The 22,476-nt window shown below is 33.7% G+C and overlaps 1 protein-coding gene across 4 annotated transcripts in view; it reads left to right on the top strand.

Moving 5' to 3' along the window:
• The window catches only part of LOC145293938 (sodium/potassium-transporting ATPase subunit beta-1-interacting protein 2-like), a 249,386-nt gene that overhangs the window by 88,847 nt on the left and 138,063 nt on the right, over positions 1–22,476 (top strand). For all 4 annotated transcript variants that reach the window (XM_080140792.1, XM_080140795.1, XM_080140793.1 and 1 more), the window contains exon 2: positions 3,648–3,785. In XM_080140792.1, coding sequence (XP_079996918.1) covers positions 3,648–3,785 — 138 coding nt within the window. The remainder of the gene's footprint in view (positions 1–3,647; positions 3,786–22,476) is intronic.

Raw genomic sequence — 22,476 nt, 5'->3', positions numbered from 1 at the left:
CATAATGAACTCTTCCACTTATTATAAAGACCAGGAGAATATGTCCCTCAGCATAAGCTTACGGTTATGCTAGAGTTTTGCCCTTTTAGCAGTCGGACTGACGTATACCCACACCTCTCATTTGTTGTATATGCTTTTCTGTTCAATATATTTTGTTTTCACTAATTACTAAGTTGTCTTTCTTCCGGCCTCTTAAGGGACCACAACAGTAAAAAAAAAAATTTGATTGACTTGCATTTAGTATAATGATGATAGATATGAGAGGCCGTGATAGCTAGATGTTGGCTGTGGATTTTTTTTTTTTTTTCCTTTTTTTTCTTAAACCTTCAACCATATTTATTTGTTGACATTTCTTCTTTTACAAAAATCCTCTAAGTCTGTTTCCTTGGTCGGATGCTTTAAGATGCTCTTTCCTCCACTTGACTATTCATTAAACATAACTTGACCAATTATTTGTTTTTATATTTAGAACACTTTTTGTCACATTAAATGTTAAACGAATTAGAAATACAACTTGTCAGCCTGAGCTTTCAAAAGTCATGTCAATATTAACATTATTGACATTTATGGTTTTAACTCTGGCATGACCCTTGGCAACATGTCCACTTTGAATGCATCCATCTTTCGCAAGTCTTCTGTACCTTTCTTTTTCCTTCTCTCTCTCTCTCTCTCTCTCTCTCTCTCTCTCTCTCTCTCTCTCTCTCTCTCTCTCTCTCTCTCTCTCTCTCTCCAGCCTACCTTCCCAACCCATACCAAGTACCTAAACTATCTTCTCCAGCTTGATATGACCTTAAATTACATCCGGTAGTGAAACTCCAATTCAAGGGGTTTTTTGTTTTTTTTGTTTTTTTTTTAATATCATGGTAGTCTTTTGCCACAGTTAAGGATTATTAGGGATTAGTATTTAAATTGAAAATTTTCTTAAACTACTGGGCCAATCTGACTGAAATTTTGTATGACCTTTTGTTATGATGAAGTGCAGTAAACTAAGTATTGTAGTATCAATTCTATTCAGAGTTACGGATTAAGAGGGATAACTATTTCATTTAATGCAAAAATGAGCACAAATTTCACTATATTCAACCATCAATTTGGCATTGGCGCTTGGCTGGTTTCTCTCTCTTGGACGGTCCATAAGAGTCACTAACTCGAGTCTTACACTGTCTACCAAACTCCAGCCCCTGTCACATCACAGCAAAGTTGAATCTATCTGCTTATTGCAATCGTGTAAAACCTTAATGTAAATATCCTCAACAAAGCCTCATCATCTTTCGACTGTAGTCGAGATGAAGTTCACACGCTCACACCAGATATCACAGTCTCACATGTCTGCTTCCAAGTCCCCTCAACATTGGAATCCCTTGCAATGACATCTGGCTATGTGAGCATTCTACTTCTGGAGTGGATAGTAGGTTCAACAGAAGTAAGGAAGGAATAATCTATATAACATAGATTTGTTGTTTGGTTGGATGGATCTTCCATGAGGTATTTTGGACTCTTATAAGAAGGCGGGTATATGTACCATTCAGTTGTTTCCAGTTTTTTGGAAAGTGTCCATGTTTCTCAACCATAGAGGAAGATGGGCTGTATTATAAATTTAAAAATGTTCAATTCGATGTTTTTGCTGAGATACGATATCCATTTTTTGCTCAAATCATTAGAAGCAAACAGTCATTTCCTTTGAATAAGGAACTGATGAAGGCTTCTCAGTACTTACAACCATTAACCTGTTTTTAGTGGCGTTTGATTCAATGTTTCCGAGTTGAAAGAAGAATATTTGTTCATAGATTCAGTTTTGATTCATTGAAGTACAAGCCAACACAAAGTTAAAGGCTTGCTCAAGAGATTGTAGAATAGACTGCATTTGTAAGGGACTGGTTAACTGAGTTGGAAGAGAGAGTATTTGTCCATATATTCAGTTTTAGTCTCATTGGGGTAAAATCCAATACAATTAGTCTTGCTGAAGAGATTGTAGAATAGACTGGCTAATTAGTGCAGTGGCATCAGCGAAATCAGTATTGGTCAAGTGGACAGCTCGATGACACGAGTTTTATCAAGTTTTATAAGTTTTATTTGAAACTCCTTTGTGTGGATCATGTCTACAGACATGCGCAGGATGTAGTCCACAACAAGAATAAAGAGTGAAGGGGAAAATGTGAAGGATTCTTGTACTCATAATCATTAACAAAGCAAACAAACAACACAATGACACTTCCTGTTTTGCTGACTGTACTAACATACAGAAATTTGAATGTAATGTGAACAAACATCTTGCTTCACAACTCCAGTTAGTCAGATTTATGGGCTCTTTCTTCTCACTAGAAGTGATATTTTGCGAGTGAGTTGAAGTTTAAAAAAAAAAAAAAAAAAGGCAATGGATGTAATTTCTTGGAGATGAGGGGGACTATTTATGGAAGTTTCATATGATTTTAGGCACATGAGGAGAAAAAAGAAAATTCTCTGTAGTTATGATAGAGGGATGTTCATGCCATGAATGTCTTACAAGAAATAACCAGATATATATAAGACTAAGTTCAAGAAACTAATCGGAAATTGAGGCGGTAGGTGGGGAGATAGATGTTACGTTAGTCCTATAGAACAACATTTGTCAGGAGTTTTAGCAATTTAAGGAATCTAAGATCCCATGCCATAAGTGGCAACTAGATGACAGAATTTTAGCTCTTCTCAAAAAAGTGTAGTATTTGTTCTGATGCTACACTTAGTTTGTTCTGCCCTTGGTCAATGAAGGAGAATTCCTTCTAGAATAAGGCAATTTTTGTTTTTTGTTCTAATCCTAAGTACCCTTTTTTGGAGGAGCTAGATGTCCCCCCTCCCCCACATTAAAAATCGATCTTGTGTCTAACTTTGCCTTTTGGGGAGATAAGTAAATAGAGACATCAGCCTGAGACTAAAGGAATCTACCTTAAAATATATTTCCATGGAAGATGCTCGATTGAGTTCTAATCTTTGGTTCCTCCTTGCAAAACATTTACAGCAAGAACTTGCTTCAATGAAAAAACTCTTTCTTCTGTGTACTTAGCATCAAGCATAATTTCCACAAGCAGAGTTTATTCATAGAAACCTCCTGTCTGTGGAACACGTTACCACTGGATTGCTTTCTTACAGACTGCAATATGGGCATCTTCAAATCAAATGATAACAGATTTGTGATGAACCGTCCCCACAAGTATTTAAACTTGGTCTAACCCATTAATCATTTTCAGTCCTCTCATAAGGTTCTTCATCTCAACTGTCAATCATTCCATCTCATAAGCACTTATCCTCAAGTGGCTTTTGGCCTTGTGGTGCATAAGTAAGAAAAAAAAAAGTAATCAATGCAAAAAAAACGTTGATATTTTTAATTCAGTTAAAATTTATTGGATAATTTGAACGTTTTATTTATTTCTTTTTATTTCCTAGCCTTGCTCACTCAAAATTCTCTGAATAATTCCAGATTTGTGAATTGTAATACTAATTGTTTTCACTTTCATATTTTAATTGACCTAAATTATTTCCATGGAAGGTGTTTGACCGAGCTCACATCTCTGGTTTCTTTTTGTAAGGCATTCACAGCAAGAACTTGTTTTTCTATCATAATGAAAAAAAAAAAGAAATCCTGTCTTAATGTTTTCTCTTTTTCATTTCAGATAAGCACCCTTGAGCGACTGGTGTTTGATTTTCTTGGTTTCATGTGGGCGCCAATAATGGGCAACTTTTTTCAAATTATTTGTGTGATAGTTGGAATATTTGGAGTTTGCCAATACAGACCATGTTTAATAGCAGTGGTAAGTTTGGTTTCTCATTACTTTTCAAATAATCTCTATTCAAACTTGGGTTTTTTTTTTTTAAAAAATTTTCTTTTTAAAAAATTTTTTTTTTTATTGCTTGGGTGTCGAATTTCCACAAAGAAATGTCATTATTTATTGGCCAAATTGTAAAAAGGACAATGTTGCCTTTTCTTTGGTAGACTTGAAGCAATCCTTGACTTTTTAAAATATCCCTATTCCATAGTAGACCAATCTCATCAGTATTTTATTTGGGGGGGGGGGGGAGATGGGGAGGGATGCTCTGCTTTTTATATTAATAAATAAATAAATATGAACCTATTATGGTTCTGAATTTTTGAGATGAGGATTATTTGTATTTAGTCTACTGTTCTCATCTTGAGTGTTATTTTCATACTGTTTTTTATCGATGACCCCCCCCCTCTCCCCAAACCTCAACCTTGTTTAGGTACATCTTGTTGAGCATTCTACTCTCTGTGGATTAAATAAAGGGTTCTGTTCAAAATTCCGTGCAGATTCCAAAGTTCGACGAGACACACCTGACGAAATTCTGGACTTACATCAACCGAAACATTGTGAAAATAACACTATCGATGAGGACAATAGCCCGAAGAATCCAGATAATACGAAGTATGAACCTGTAACGATATACCAAGAAGAAAAGATAATTTTTTTTTTTTTTTTTTTTTAATGAAAATATCTTGGGATATTTCAAGCTTTCTTCAATCATTAAAGAAAAAAGGTTTGATTGTGGATTATAGAAATTCAAATCCTGATTAGTTTAGCTAAAACATCGAAAATGTTGAACTTTTTATACTTTGAAATGGGTTAGAAGCTAGGAATTAATTTTAGAAGTTTGGTTAAAATTTGAGAATCACGTTAAATGGTTCATTGATGGTGAACTTAATTAAATACAAACAATATTATTTTGAGTGACGTCTATTGGTAGTTCAAGAGATAATCAATTTGTGTGCAAAATATGTAAGACAATGAGAGTGGATGAGAACGCAAACACGGAAAAAGTATTTCTGGATGGCAAATTTTTTTTTTTTTTTTGTAAATATGTCTGTGCTCTATAACCACACTTTCTTTTTCTGTCAAGTTCAGTATTTAGACTTAAAAATGAGGTTAGTTTTGATTTAACAAAACATGTGTAAGTAATGTGGCCTTTTGGGCCAAGATCACAATGTAGTATCTGTTCTGATACTACACTTCACCTTTTCTGTCCTCGGTTAGTGGAGGAGAAATTCTTCATGACTGAGACGATTTTAATTTTCGTTTCTATCCAGAGTGCCCCTTTTTGTGGAGCTGGATTTTCCCCACATTAAAACCCGACCTTGTGTCTAACTCTGCCTTCATGGAAAGCCAAGAAAATGGGAAGTTCGGTATCTAGACTAAAAATGAGGCTAGTCTTGATTTTAATAAAAAAAAAGAAGCCAGGCACAAGTAAGAAAAAAGAATGAAAAGGTCAATAATTCATCAGTGTCTAAATTACAAATGAACATTTGCTTTTGTTTATAAAAAAGAATGAGTAAATATAACTGTTGCTAAACTGAATGAAAAACAAATTAGCAAATTAGCAATGATAATAATAAGATTAAAATTTGTTTTTAACTGATTTTTCTTTTACGGTGATTATTTAAGTATTTCTACATGTTACCAAACTGGCGCATTTGATTGCATAAATTTTAGTGTATTTCAAATAACATGGTACAACAATAACAAATGAAAATTGGTTAGTCAGAATCAAAACTTCATTGTCAGCTTAAATGTTATAAGTCCAACTTTTAAATCCGGCCCAAATAATTTTATAAATTTGATTAAAATCGTACACTGCTATTGATCAACTAGTAACAGTTCAATAATAAAACTAAGATGGCTTCCAGAGAACTACTAAAAGCATATTTTCTTCTGGAGAATTCCAGTTTCATAATGTTAGCTTCGTCTCTTCTACTTGGGAAGCAAAAATATATTTTGGTTATATTACTTGTATTGATCGAACTATTGTTCTCATCGAGTGTTGGCGTGTTGTTTGGAAACGAAAAGAGAAAAGTTACTGGCTCCGTAGATATTTTCGTATTCTGTGAGTTAGTCTATTTTTTTAGTCTCATTTATAGTTTTAGCTTTGAAACTTTACACAAATAACTCAAGATGAGAACAATAGTCCAATCAATACAAGTAACAAACAATCAGCCCTCATCTAAAAAAGTTAGAACTTTAATATATTTTGGTTAGTTTGGATTATTGAATACTTTTCTGTTCTTTACATTGTCTACATAAAGAAAATGTTTTTAGAAATTCCACTCGATTTAACAAATTTTTACTATTTTTTTTTTTTATGAATAGTTTGTTGGAATTCATTTCATCCACACATTGTCTGGTTGTGGATAGAAATAACATACAATACATTTGTGAAATGTTTTTGATCATAAATTCATTATATATATATATATATATATATATCAATTGTTTTCCATTTGTGATTAATCTGCCTATATGAAAGTGCACATTGTTTTTGATGTTAGGGAGAATTGCATATAAATATTGATTGAAGTAATTATCTCCTGTTGAACATAAATAAAATGATAGTCTTTTGAAGATAGGTTTAACGTGCACACATTTTATGTTGTTTTTTTTTTGTTCTATCTCTCCTCTCATATATATATATATATATATATATATATATATACAAAGAAAAATATAACATATATAAAATGACAAAGATAATATATACATCTATATCTTTATTTTAGAACCTATTGTAATAATAAAACTCAATGTACTAGATAGAGAAAATAACTAACAAGGAAATTGATCAGCAAATAAAAACTGAATAAATTGCGATTTTTATTTTCATTCATCGATTTTTCTTGTTTCTTTTTCAATATGTATAATAAGAAAAAAGAAGGGTGGGTGCAAGGAGTTAAATGGAAGCAAAATAGGCACAGTAAGTCTGTATAACTGATAAAATTGTGAGACAAGATATTGTCTGTCTGTGGCAATTCACATTTAAATATTTTAAATAAACTTTAAGAAAATAAGTTTATCCATTTTTCATTAAATTAAATATCACAAACAAACAATATTGTAATTCAATAAAATTTCATCAAAATCTCATTTTAAAGGGGGGAAATCGACCATCATGCAACAGATGTTTTAAAAAAAAAAAAAAAATTTAATTCATACCATCTCTAAACACAATTCCAAAATTGTCTCCATTTTCTTGCCTCTCCACCATGACAGAGTTATTCACAAGATCGGTTTTTAATGTAAGGAAAATCCAGTTACCTAAAAAGGAACTCTGAATTGGGATAAAAATAAAACAAAATTTCAGTTGAAAGCATTGGGGATAGAAAAGTTTAGTTAGTAGAACAGTGTAATGTAATGAAGACGCAAGGAGAAAGACTTTTTCCCAAGGCTTTATTCAACTGAATTTTACGATAAATGTGGCAAGTGGCCAGGAATGTATGTAAAAAAATTTTTTTTTTTAAATATTCAAAGAAGAAAATAAATAAAAAGCAAATGGCAAGATGACGTGAGAGGAGATATGCAAATAAAGAGAAAGTCACTTTCATAAAGTTATAAGAAAATTATAACACTCTTTCTCACTTGAAACAGATTACTCTTAGAAAGTTTATAAATCCATCTGCTGGACTAGTTTGCGAGTCCTGCTAGACTGGCGAAGAGGCAGCTCACCACCGGAAGTGTCAGAAGTCTCAGACTTGTTGGAAATATGAATATCAGGACTTGTACAAGACGAAGAGGACAGATTTTCAGAGTCCGCATCCCCAGCAGAATCTTGAGGTCGATCTAGGTTCACTTTCTCAGCAGAATCCTGAGGTCAATCTGGGCAAGAATTTTCACCAGGATTCTGAGATCGTGGAAAACTAGCAAAATGTCTCAACGCTACCGAATCCTCCCAACCGTCACGATGTCGAATTCTCACATGTGTAGGGTTGGCTTTAAGAAATTGCATTACCTCAATGGTGGTTTTCATAGTAGAGAGCGAATAGCATGTAAAACATCCTGTAGAATGTCCTGCCAAGCGTTAATAGGTAACCGTTGACATTCCAAAGCTAATAAGATAATGTGCCATATAATTCCATCATAGCGCTCACATTCGCTGTTACCTCTTGGGTTACAAGCAGTAGTGTTACTGGATCCAATGGCAAGTCATAGGAAGTGAAAGGAAATCGACTATATTCATCGACAACAGTATGTAACGACAACGTGGCAAGGATACCGGAAGAGGCCCTTTGTAATCAATAGAAAGATCTTGACATGACGTAGTAGAATGGATAAGAATATGATTAGGGAAATTAAGGAATTGGGGTTTTATTTTGGCACAAGTAGGACATTCTGAAGTCACGTGCGGGACTTCATTGATTCAATATCGCATATTTTATAACCTTACAAAATGCCAAAAGCATTGTACTCCAGGATGTAGTATAAAAATTATGAATTGATTTTAGTTCCTCCAAGAAAGAAATAGCAGTACCACATGTTCACGATAACGTATTAGAGACAACATTTTCATTCCCAGGACAGTGTTTTATATCATGAAAGAAGTTTCATTTTCCACCATATAATTTTATCATTTTTAATTTTTTTCATGATTAGCAGGTTTAAACATAAAAGACACGTAATAATAGTGAAATGTTTTCCAGTAATGAGATCTCTCCATTTACGAACACATTCTACTATGGCATACTTTTTTTTCGACTATATGAAGTCGCATTTCAGAGAGGTTAAAGGACTGGGGAATAGAACGTTACAGGTCTCCCAGTTTGTAAGAGAGTGCCTCCAATAGGTACTGAGGCATCAGTTTCAATAACAAACAGCAATTCATCATCGATAACCTTTACAGAAGATTCAGCAATTTCTTTCTTGAGCTCTTCGAAGGAGTTTACAACCATGAACGGCATCGGGAATTGTTTATTTTCAACTAGTGGGCGAATTTTGGATGAGTAATTAGATATCCATTTTGCATAGTAGGCAAACATACTAAGACACCTTTTTAACGATTTTGAGTCTGAAGGAGGAAGCATTTATAAAAGAGGTCTCAAATACTCAGGATCAGGTTGAAGAGTTCCATTACAAGTCTGTTAATAGAACAAAGTGAAAACTTTGAATTTTCCCCCGGTTTATTTTGAGGTTGTATGTTGAAGCAGCCTTTAAGAAATGCTCCAAATTTATGTTGTGCTCCCTCTGGGTCCTACCGTGAATTATGTCATCCAAATAAGAAGAGGTTCCAGACAATCTGTTATCAGAAATAAAAGAATTGATGAAACGTTAAAATGCAGAGACTCCATTTGTGACACCCATGCGTATTCATTTAAAGTGATATAGACGATTTCCAGCTTGAAAGGCCGTATAAGGGTGATCTGAGGGGCAAATTTCAATCTGATAGTATGTTTTAGACAAGTCAATTATACTGAAGATATGATACTGGGTTATTTGGTTTATAAGATCTTCGATTTGTGGCAAGTGGTATGAATCGAGCAAAGGGAAATGATTAATAGTCTGGGAGAAATCGACTACCAATCGTTTTTAGATGAAGTTGCAACAATTTGAGCATGCCATGGAGAATAACTTGGTTCAATTATATCATTCTCAAGTAATTTAAGACTTTCTTTTTCAATAAACCGAGCATCCTCAGCATGGTAATAGCGGGACTTAGTAGCAATAGGTTTGCAGTTAGGGGTCAAATTTCTGAATAATTTAACAAGAGCACAATTGATTTTTGTAACGGCGCAGATCTTTAGACTATCCTGCAACCCACAAAAAGAAATAGTAATACTCCGGTGCATTTTTAAAGAGTATTCATGCATGAATTAGGGAGTATCGTGAAGTCAATATCTTTATACTTGAAACCGTTGAATGTAATATTCTCAGTGCAATATTCAGATAGTTTGAGGGAAAGGATGGATGATGCCATAGAAATTAGAGTCCAGTTTCCGAGTGGACAAGTTCAAGGTTTTAACGAGACTAGCACTAATAAAATTATCAGAGATGCCCATGTCTGTAATGGTGGTAAGTGGTTTACCTTTTAATTTTACCATTTTATAAAGCATTTTATTTAGTAACAGGAGAATTATCAACATTGTTAGCACGGGCTACTATAGCAAAGTAGAATGTGAAGGTGTCGGTCTTGTAGAACGGCAAACTTTAGCAAAATGACCGAATTTGTCACAATTTTAGCATATTTTATTGCAAGCAGGACAATGATGACGATCATCCTTAAGGTGACGTTTCCCTCCACAACTGTAAGCATCTGCTGTGAGTAAGAAGGGCAGTAGACAGTACAGAATCAAACTCCATACAAGAATCAGCGGTGTCAGGGAGTATGTTTTTAGTCATAGTAGCAGTGACAGCATTGGTAGAATCATTTTGAGTTGGAGTAGTAGTGGTAGTATGTCTAGTTTGAAAGACGTATGGGCTTGGTCTAATGCCGTAGCACATTGAGTAGCCTCCTTGAAATCCAATGTATCATTTTCAAGAAGTCTGCCACATATTATGGAAGACTGTAGGCCACGTATAAAGGCATCGCGGACAAATTCATCACTGAACATCTTTGAAGAAACAGTCAGCGGCAAGATGATTCAAAGCCTGAAGGTATTGCTTTAGTAAAGTTTTGGTACCATAGTTTCTAAAGTCTGCTAGCCTGAAGGTCAGCAAAAGATATGTTGAATCTGTCTATAATTTTATCTCATTGATAAAATTAGGTTGAAAAAAAAATGCAGTTGAATAAATTGTAATATAATGAAGATGCAAGCAGAAAGATCTTTTTTCAAGGTTTTATTCAACTGAGTTTTACAACAAATGCAGCAAGTGGCCAGGAATGCGTGTAAATAAAAAAAATAAGTTTTTAAATAAGAAAATAAAGAAAAAGCAAATGGCAACATCACGTGAGAGGAGATACACAAATAAAGAGAAAGTCACTTTTATAAGAAAGTTATAACAGATACTATACTTTTGCTCTTGACCAGAAGACCAAAGAAGTACTTCTCGATATGAAAACATGAAAGGAAGTGAGCAGAATGGATTTAAAAGGAGAGTAGAAAGTGGATCTTGAGTTTATTTTCAGCAGCTTCATAACTTTCGCTTCCCTTATTTTGTTGTTTAGTCCTTATATTACATGAGGGATCTTTCTGACAAAGGGGGTGAATTGCTGTTTTCTGGGTCTGACACTATCTAACACCATTGGGTAGGTTTTGACCTTGAAGTGGTATTTTTTTTTTTTTTTAGCTCCTTACATCAAGTGGCTTCATGCCTTGTCTGAAACGATTTCAATAGAGAAAATGAAACTAAATAAAAACAAGTGAAGCATGCATGGTCCCCCGTGAGTGCACAGTGAAAAATGACTAAGTTCAGCATTTGCCCCTCCCATATTTAGCCCCAAAAGTCCCCAGGGGATGTCAAATTCTGGTGAAAATGAACAAACGGTGCAGTTTTAGGCCTTAACATATGTAAATTTAAGTTCTGCACCATGCAAGAAAAGTCCATCATTTAAACCCCCCCCCCCATTTAGCCTCAAAAGTCCCCAATGCCTTAACATATTTAAATTTGAGTTCAGCACCATGCAAAAATGCTAAATAGAGATACAAACAAAATTTTGGACAAATCTGGTAAAATAGTCCCCAAAATAGTGGTTTTATTAGTCCTAAAAGAGCCCCTAGAAGAGTTATTGCGAAGTATAGAAAAACAAAATTATATAAGGAATCAGTTAGTTACAACTTTTCAGAAAGTTTTATAAAATCCAAAGCATGAATCAAAAAAAAAAAAGATGAAAACCTTGCGAAAGATAGGTTAGTTTGAAAGTCATTTTCTAAAAACCATCCAGCACATGCCAGCATGTAAAATGGATGTTTAAAACTGAATACGATGAATAAGAAATTAACTGATCTCAAATTCTCATGAATATTTAGATTTACTCAGGCTTTTAAAGAGCATAAAATTCTGATCTTCAGCAACTATATTACAAGATGATAATTTCCCCTTTGCAATGCTGATTCAGAAGTACAGTTGGGAATTGTGTAAGCCTTGCTTCACTATAAAGACTTCATTGCACAAGCATCATTTAGAGGGTATCTTATCCATTATTTTGCATATTCTCATGAATTTTTACACTTGTTTTTAATTTTTGTTTTAACTGCACTTTGTACTGCCATTAGATGCTATAATCTTCGCTCTTAGCAATGTCTGATAAAGATGGAAGATTTATTTTAAACCCTTAGGGTAGGCAAACAAACTATTGAGATTACACTAATTTGAGATTATGCATTTAAAGCAGTAATCTTTTTATTTGCGTGAGATTTTCAAGCAATAAAATTAATCTCACCAGCAATTAAGATTTAAGCATTTGGCGATGAAATATATCCAATTTATTTATTTTATCCTCTTGTTCACCCCAAAACGAGGCATATTGTCGCTTGCAGGTATGGGTTTACTATTTGGGACAATGTTTACAGGAAAGGGAGTTCAAAAGCAAAATGGCTGTTTGCATTACACCTAAATTTTAACATGTTAGTACAATCAGGAAAGCAGGAAACGGGGAAGGAATTTCAAAGTTTACCACTTCAAGGGGGAAAAAAAATCTATTAGAGTAGAAGGCTTTCTAGTATCTAGAGACCTAAATAATGAAGGTGTGGGAGTTTGCTGTTTGTCTATTTATGTCAAGGGGCACAAGTGCTACAAGTTTGTCAGAGCATATCCCAATAAAGCATTTGTAAAACAGGCACAGGGATGCAACATTGTAGCAACGGGATAAGAGCTTGCGCTTGGTTGATAGTGTGGGGTCAATTAGTGTAAAGAATCACCCCCCCCCCAAATCTAAGAGGGCTCGACTAGTGATAGATGCATGAACACAAATGTGTCAACGATACTCCATGCTTGGGTGGATGTTTTTTTTTTTTTTGTCAAGATATAGAATACTGTCAGATGTGAATAATTTTCTACCATGATATAGGGAGCCCACCTTCATTTGCAGCAACCTTTGCAATGTCTTATATGTATTTGTTCCAATTCATGTTGCATGTGAATATTGAGGAGTTTGAACAATGGGCTTTCAAATAGTATCATTAGTCATAGCAATCGGTGGTTGAGAAAGTGTCTTATAATTGTTAAAGGAAATAAGCTTAGATTCATACTGATTGTTGCAAATATAAATATATATATATATATATATATATATATATATATAACTACTTAATTTAGTCACATAAAATTAATATACGAAAGTATAGATTTATGCGTAAACTTTAAGTATTTACTTCAAAAGTGCTCAATACGTAGGTAGAGCTAGTAAGCCTGAAGAGTCCTAGAGTAGATGAAACGCGGAATATTCAGTGTAGCTTAATCGCTATATATATTTTATAAATTACTAATATATATATATATAATATATATATATATATATATATAATTTTAATTAGTTTTTACAAAGCAATTTCGCTTTTAGATTTAGAAAAAGAAAATGAAAACATTAAAAAAAAAAAAGCATCAGCTAAAAACCCTATTCATTTGTTACGCCATGTTGGGAAAAAGTAGATATCTTGTCGATTTTTCATGTGGGGGGAAATCCAGATACCCAAAAAGGACAGATTGCATTGTGACAAAGAAAAAAATTGTTTCGGCCTAGAAATATCTCTTTCTCTTACCGAGGTCAGATCAGATACTACACTTTAGACTATTTACTAACAAACGAAAAATTCACTCACTAATTAGGCACAAGGCTATTAAGTGTGGGATGCAGTTATTTCCAGGCTTCATTAATACACAATTTTGTTAAGTGTTGAGCTTTCTGATTGTATTATACAATTATATTTTATTTGTTTTTAATCAATGTGTTTAGGTAAATCGATTCCTTAATTGTTGCAGTATTATCTAATAGTGTTCTTAATTGAAGGTGAATTAAGAAATATTTAGGCATTTAATTATTTTATGGTTTCTTTCTAAGTTTGCATTTATGGGCATAATTAGAGTGTATTAATACCAAGTCACCAGATAAAAATGTTTTCAGTAATTAGGAGAATAGAAAGTTGATCTTGGATTAACTTTTGCCAGCTTTGTAACTCTTGTTTCTTTTATTTTATTCTTTAGTCCTCACATTCTATGAGCGATATTTCTGACAAAAGGGGAAGAATTGTTATTTTCTGGGTTGGAATTTGTCCATCTCACACTTACCATTAGTGTATTTAAAAAAAATTTTATTTTAAAGTAATATTTTATTAGTTCCTTGCACCTGAAGTGACTTAAATTGTTTGAAGTTATTTCCATTAAAAAAGAATTATCATGTCCTGGTGTACATGGGTGGCAGTAGTAGTAGATATGAGCATGAGAGTGAAACTTCCAACTTTGTGTATGACCAATCAAATATATATATATATATATATATATTTAAAAAATTTTTTTTTTTATTACATTTTCACCCCAAACAAGGCATATTACCACCTTGGTGTAGGGGGCTACTATCAGGGGCAGCAACTACTGGGGCACTATGTTGGGATTTGGGCAGCACTTGAACTTCTGCATGTCAGTACAGTTAGGGAAGCAGGAACCTGGAATGGAATTCCAGAGTCTAGCGGTTCTGGGGAAGAAACTACTGGAGTAGAAAGATCTTTTACATCTAGGGATCTCTACTGTGTGGGGGTGGGATTTAGCTGCCTGTCGGGTTTGTCGAGGGTGTCTACGTCGTGGGGGCACAAGTGTCTGCAGTTCGTCAGAGCATTCACCATTAAAATACTTGTAGAACAGGCAGAGGGATGCAACGTTTCGTCGATGGGACAGAGGCTGAAGCTTAGATGCCAGTTCAGGGCCTATCAGATTGGCGACTCTTTTTTGAACCTTGTCTAGGAGCGAGAGACTAGTAGCAGATGCACCAGACCAAATGTGACAACAATACTCCATACATGGGCGAATGGTGGCCTTATAGAGGTACAGGATACTTTCAGGTGTCAGTGGTCTTCTAGTACGGTAGAGAGAGCCTACCTTTTTCGCAGCGGCCTTGGCAATGTTTTCAATATAATTGTTCCGACTCATGTTTCCTGTGAACGTTAGGCCAAGCAGTTTGAAAGATGTACTCTCAGACAGGGAGTCACTGGCCATTGCTATTGGTGGCAGAGAAGGTTTCTTGTAATATATATATATATATATATATAGATAGATATTAAGCTTAATTTTTTTAATAGAAATCGCTCCAGACAAGGCATAAAACTACTTTATTTAAGGCGCGAACAAAAACGAAAGATGATTATTGCAAACACAGATGTCAATTGGCAAACCAAGGTTATAGTTAGGAGGAAAACGGTTAATGATAGAGAGAACCGACCGTACGAGATGCTACAACATTTTCTCAGTGACTACTGTACACTCATTGACCCTTATCCTCAAGTAGCCTCTGGGTCTTGATAAGTGGTGACTCCTCTGTAAAAAAAACAAAAAGAAAAAAGTGTAATGTAAAATGAGTTAAAAAACATTTTTATACTTATCTATTTCTTATACAATTCTATAAGTTTGACACAATATTATTTATATATATTATTTATATATATTATATATATTATTTATATATATATTATATTTATATATATATTATATATATATTATATTTATATATATATTATATATATATTATATTTATATATATATATTATATATTATATTTATATATATATTATATTTATATATATATTTTTTATATATATTATTTATATATATATTATATTTATATATATATTATATATATATTATTTATATATATATTATTTATATAATGAACTCCAAGAAAAATCTAATTAGAAAGAAAGACCAAGAAGTTTCAGAATTGATTTCGCTTCAATCTTCTTAATGTGTTCAAAAGTATCCAGATTGCCGGCTACGTCTCTGAAGATGGAAAGGAAGAGTGAATAACAAATTAATTTTCTTCAAAATGTGAAGTGTGTTTGCAACATTAAACAAGATATTTGATATTTTTTGTAATTTCAAGAAAATAATTGTAATAACGTGTTTGAACTACAGAATAACATATTATTTTATCATTGTCGAATCATAATTCTTATTGAATTTTCAAATAATGATTATTTTTAATTCATCACGTAATGTGTCACAACATCAGCAAGGAGGTTATGGTGGTTAATGACACAGATTGACAACGCGAATGTGCCACAGATGTTGGCAACCTTCTATTTGTTCCTTCCTTAGTTGGTCCATACATTATGCTTTGAAAAAGGCCAAATACTATTATGAAGGGGCAGACCCCAGTAAGCAAGAAGATAAGTTTCAAAATGAGATTCGGAAAAGGTTAGAATTGAACCCAGTAAGAAAAGTTAAAAAAAAAAAAAAAACAATATTGAAATGTTAGGAACGCAGAACGATTGTCATTGTTCTCGCAAATAACTAAATAGTATTTTATGTCAGAGATAGATATTTAATTTATGAATGCAGTAGATTGTTCGTTCTTTTAGAAATAGCTGGATATTAAATATGTCAGTTAAAAGAACGGACGATACGAGTTTTAGAAATAATGATTGAAAATAGGTTAGATATTGAACAATTAAAATGGGGAATTCTTTGTTTGCCAAAAGTGTGTTTGGACATACATAGGTAAAATCTATGTGAATAAATTTCATGTGGCGAGGCAGGCCTCTGACGTAAGCAAGAAAGGAGATTCTTAATATATTGAGACAGGGTTCAAAGTTAGTGAGAGACAGAGCCAAGGAGAGTCGGTTAGACTGGAAGCTGATGCCCCTTAGAGGCGATGGGGGGGGGAGACCATGTAGTCGTAAAGGCTTGAATCCCTGACAATAATCAATCATCCAGCTGTTGTGAATAAAGAATCATCTATATTTGTAAACTGTTGTCTTCGTCTGTCGTCATTCCACCAAAAGGAAAAGGTAAATGTGTTTTGTCTATCATCTTGTAAACGAACTTTTGTATAACTCCCTCAAAGTATTATGTGTCCCCTCGGCCATCATCAGTAATGATTCTCCCCCTCTGATGTTAAAAGAACTGTACCGATCATATCTCTCAGCTCTATCATAAATGGTCTTGTTATGAATGTATCCCATCATCTATCGGACAGAAGAATCTACACACTCGACGATATATACACACGGTAAATATACACATCCACTATGTAACAGTACAATTTCTGAAACTGCTTTTAAAAAATAAAAAAAGGTTAAATTCATTAAATTTAGCTTTAAAAAGGTCAATATAGCAATCTTGGACAAAAAATATGAGAGTGACCTACCTTTGTAACTTCGTTTTTGAATATCATTATAATATACGGTCATTGTTATAATAGTCTGAAACAAGAACTCGTAATTTTGACATGCAGCAGTTCTTCACCGAAGAAAGAAGTCAGTGAAACCTTACGTAAAAAAGAAAGTATTTGAAAGAAATGGGGTAAAAAAAAAATTTTTGTTAAGAGGTACTGGATTGAAGGAGTAAATTAAAGATTCTCTTATAATGTGATATTATTATTATTTTTTTTTTGTATTGAACAATGTAACACAATATTACTTTCTGAGTATTTATTAGTACTTATTAATTTATCTCACTTGGGTTAGTTTCTATATTTAAAATTTAATGGACTTAATTTTCATAGAAATGTTTAACTCTTATTTGCTGCATATTATTGTTTTTCTGTCCCAAAAACAAATTTATTTTTGCAATATACAGAAAAATATCAGCTTTATCAAAACATGCTGATTAAATATATTTTTCAATCCATGGACTTTCCATGGATTCAGTTAATTATTATTATACTAATTAGCTAGAATCATCGTGAACAAGTTCTTGATGAGCCGTTCCCCTTAAGTAATCCAATTTACCAAATTTCCACTACTAACGATTACTACGATATTTTCCCATGGACTATTGTACACATATAAACCCTTATCCAAGAGTGACCTCCGAGCCTTGATAAGTGGTTACTCCTTTGTAAAAATTTAAAAAAAAAATGTTGTACAGTCACCCCCCCCCCCATACCACCTGACACACTCCTCCCTTGACATTTATTTGAGCTCTGATGACCGTCTTCCATTCAGAAGAGTCTGGGGATTTGATTTGATAGGCATTACGTACCTTTAAAAATCTTGAACGTGAGTGTAAAGCTTATTCAGGATCACACTTTTACTGAGGAGATGATCACAAAAGTGTTCCCCACAGCTTTGGCTATTTCTCCCTAAAGCTCTCCAAAATGTGGTACTCTGGATTGATATTTTTATTTAAAAAAAAAAAAAAAACAAAACAAAAAACAATAAAAAAAACATCCATTTATTTAAATGTATTTTGTTGAAATGTTTTGTTTCTTGTATTAGAAACTTGTATGTGGTTTAAATAGTTTTATTAGAAAGTTTTGTAAGTATATATATATATATATATATATATATATATATATATAGCGAACGCACTCTTTTGTTCAAATAGTTTTATTAAAAAGATTTGTAAATATATATCTAAAAAAAATGCACTCTACATAAAAAATAAATCTTGATCGCAAAAGTTGAAACACGTCTGTTATTTTATTTATTTACAGAGGCCATTTGCATGTGCGAAGGTCAAGGTCAAACTGGTGTTGATCGATATCTATCCTTTTTGTTTTTCTCTATCGATTGGGGTTCTTATTCTTGTATTGATCTGTCATTTAAAGTTTCCCCCATCCTTATGCAATTACTATTCATCTCTCGCAACATCTCTCCATCTATTTATTTATTTAATTTGTTTGTTTATTCATTTGTTTATCTATCTATTTATCTATCGCGGACTATTATCCTCATCTTCTAGTTGTTGCTTCACAACGTTTCGGCCAACTATTCCTCTGGCCTTCGTCAAGTTGTAAATCGTGACGGGATAGGAATGCTGAGTCTCTTAACTGTATCCTAAGTAATTACTGTCTTCCATAGTTGTTGTTTCACCACGTTTTGGCCAACTTAGCCTCTGCTTTGGGTAGGATTGAAACTATCTTCAAACAATGCTCACCTGGAACCAGAAAGATTCAGTGTCCTCGGTGCTCGTGGTGCAGTGGATAGCGATCGGGGTTCTGAGTATAACTTTAAAAAACATCCAGTGGTGAGGCTTCATTTAGGGGCTGTGGAGAATGATGAGTTGCTTTTAACATTGCTCTCAGGTTCTTGTTTGTTGGAGTCATAATACCTGTTAGAGCACCAGGTGGTACCTGATCAGGCTCTCTAAAGGTACTGGTTTCCTAACCAGAGATGCCCCAAACATTTATGTTGTTGTTTCTATCCTTTCCCTTTGCAAAACGCAATTATATTCAGCAAAGTCAAAAGCAAAATCAACAATTTTCTTCTACAAAACCATCACATCAAACATCATGAATAAATATTTAAAAATATTAATAAAATATTTTACTTTTTTTTCTAAAATTACTGATTTTGACATTAAATAACACCAAAAATTTTTATATGCCACTATCATCACCACCTCTATTTAGTCTCGAGACAATGGATGCCCTCTGTAAGGGTAGCTGTGGGTGCAATTATGAAGCAAGGGTTGTGCCATATCCAAACACACCTCTCCTGAACTGGCACGGCTTGAGTCCAGTGGCAAGGAAAAGTCCAAGATTGGAAACACTGCCAAATAAGCTGAGAGCACATGCAGCAACTGGAATTCCCAAATGGTCACTCATTTTAATACTGACTAGGCTCAATGTTGCTTAACTTTGGTGATCTAATGGGAACCGGTATGTTGATGTAATTGTCGCATTATTATGCCATAAAACAAAAATAATCAACCAACAGAATGTTGTACATTCATGATTGAAATTTGGTGGACAAGTCAGGCATGGAGTGAACTTTATTTGTATGACGTATGGTTTCATTCCGGAAAAGATTGTGAATCTAATTCATAATTCCATGGATGACATTTTTTTTTTTTTTCTTTTTTTTTTTTTTTAAGTGAGGAGGGGCTTACCCTGTAGTATCTGTTAAGTTTCAAGAATTTATTCCCTTGGAAATGGCATCTTCCTTTAAGAGAAGGAGGAGTATACCTGTCACCTGTAGTGGCCTTATTTATAAGGGAGGGCCAACAGCTCTATACAGATATTTTTGTTACCATCTAGAGCATCTCATTTTGAAAATCTAGATCCCCTTCCACACATGTTAAAACATGATTGTATGTCTAACTTTTCCTTTATTGGTAGGTAAATAAATAAGAACTTAAATTCTATACCTGTATAAGAGCCAAATGTCCTAAGATGAAGTACTATTGCTACTCAGAGCACCCTTTTTTGCCCGGACAGAGTACAAAACTGACTTGGAGATTCAGTGAGTGATATTCTTTTTTCCTCCCTGCTATCTCTTTCTCACAGAAGAAACTTTATGGGCCTACCTCTGCTCTCTTCTTGTTTTCATGGCAGATGTTCAACTGAGCTTCATCATAAGGCATCCATAGCAAACATCTGCCTAGCTATAACCACAAGCAGTTTCCTCTACTCTCTGTCTGTGCATAAAACTAAACAAAAATTCCATGGGCAGAGCTTTTTGGACAGAACTACTCGTCTGTGGAACACAATACACTGGAACTGCTTCTCAGCTTACTATAACATGGTCGTTTTCAAGTCCAACATAAACAAGTTCTTGATGAGCTGTCCTCTAAAATAAATTGACTCCTATCCATTTTTCATCATCACCGATCATCACGATGTTGTCCCACCTGACACTCATTACCCCTTATCCTTGAGTGGCTTCTGGACTTTGGTAAGAGGTGACTTTATAGTATATTTAAAAAATGTCTTGTTTTTTTTTGGGGGGGGGGGCATTGCATCATCATCCAATGAGCTGCTTCTCGTGTAGCTCATTTCTCAGATAATGTTATCAATGCTTGGCATAAGATGTCATAAAAAAATTGCTTTCTCCCAGGCATTTGCACATACATTAATTGCATGATTTCAAAACGGGCATTTTTTTTTTTTTTTTTTGTATGTGTTTAGTTGAATTGATGCATCAAGTTACTCAACTATCAAGAGAAAGACTGATTGTATGACAACTGATAAGCAAATTGACTATTGGAACTCTTATCAGTTTGAGTGGCAATCAGTTTGTTCGCAAAAGCCACTTCAGAATTGACAACCTAGCAAATAAACCGACCAGTATTAGCATATTGAGTAATTTTAACTGCACCAGACTCTATTCTTAAAAGTTTGGAAAATAGGTCCATGCATTCGTTGATGCAATCTGATATATCAGAGTTGACCTTTCAAAGATCAGTACGTTCATTTTTTTTTTTTTTTTTTTTTTTTTTCCTAACACTATAGAATAATTGAAAGTGATGGGAAACGCTGGTGCAACATCAACATGTTATAAGAGATTGAACAAAGTTTCATTTTTATATATATATATATATATATATATATATATATACTAAACAACCTTTTAATCTTTCTCCATTTCTCCTGAACTCTAGCCTATTCTCATTAGGTTGCATTTCAACTCTGTTTCAAACATGTAGAACACCAATTTATCATCTATATATATAAAAGCGAAAATGTATGTGTGTATGTATGTACGCTTTTCCTCAATAGTACCCCTCACTAGTTATTACGAAAAAAGCCTTCAAAAAACCATGAACATTCACAAAGGACTGCATTTCCTACAGCTACATACATAGAAAACAGCTATTAAACCCGATATAGTGATATGAGTCAGGGAGGAGAAAGAAGCAACCTTAGTAGAAGTTAGTGCCTCCAGTGAGAGAAGAAAAAATAACAAAATAGCAAGGTCTTATGTATGACATGAAAAGAAACTAGAATCTTAGAAATATCTCCATCATCCCAATAATTATAGGAGTCATCAGATTCATGAAAAAGATTTTGAAAAACTACCTGGAAAACATATCTAGTGAACCAGGTGCAAGAAAGATACTAATAGATGTACTTAAAGGGACGATCAGAATCTTAAAGAGACCTATGAGATAGGGGTGAATGTCTGGCATCCAGTAGCATACTTCACCCACATCTAGAACAAAATGATTAAAAAAAATTGAAACAAAAAGTGACTGTTTGTGATACTTTGATATTTGCTTTCGCATGTGTCCCTCCCACGATTCTTCCGGTTTCAAGGCTTTTGTTCTTAAAAGCAAAGCTCCTTTAACAGAACTAAGTGAAGATAAAATTGAAAAACAAAGGAAGTTTATTCGACTTGATCATAATTCCTAATCATTGATCGGTTGCAGATAGATAATAACTAATTAATTATATCTTGTCAACGCATTGCACTTTCTCATGTTCACATGTAACGTTCTTCCAAGGAACTATTTCTCTCTCACTCTTTCCTTGAGGCATGTGACATCATATTCTTATTGATTTGCACAGTTTAGCAATCCTATCCTCTAGTTCAGCAAGTTGAACCCGACTGAACTTTAATTTTATATTTTTCATGACTAACCATTATATATACTAGTATTTTTACTCTACCAATATTTGACATATGCTAAACCAACACTGACGATGAGGTGAAGGGAAATGCAGAGAATATACAACATAGATTCAAACGAGTGATAGAAAGGCATCAGTAAATGTGTTGGATGGAAAAACAGAATAGTGCCAAAGAAATTTACACCAGCTGAAGGAACGAAGTGTAAAAAAGAAACAAATAAGAAAAAAAAAAAAAAAAGAAGATATTGAGAATGCTATGATCGCCTCTGATTTTGTTATTATTAGACTGGG

Source organism: Euprymna scolopes, chromosome 15 (assembly GCF_053919585.1).
Source record: "Euprymna scolopes isolate OS-2025 chromosome 15, ASM5391958v1, whole genome shotgun sequence".
Taxonomy (NCBI): domain Eukaryota; kingdom Metazoa; phylum Mollusca; class Cephalopoda; order Sepiida; family Sepiolidae; genus Euprymna; species Euprymna scolopes.
Note: the sequence above shows the minus strand (reverse complement) of the source record. Positions and strands in the feature narration are given on the sequence as shown.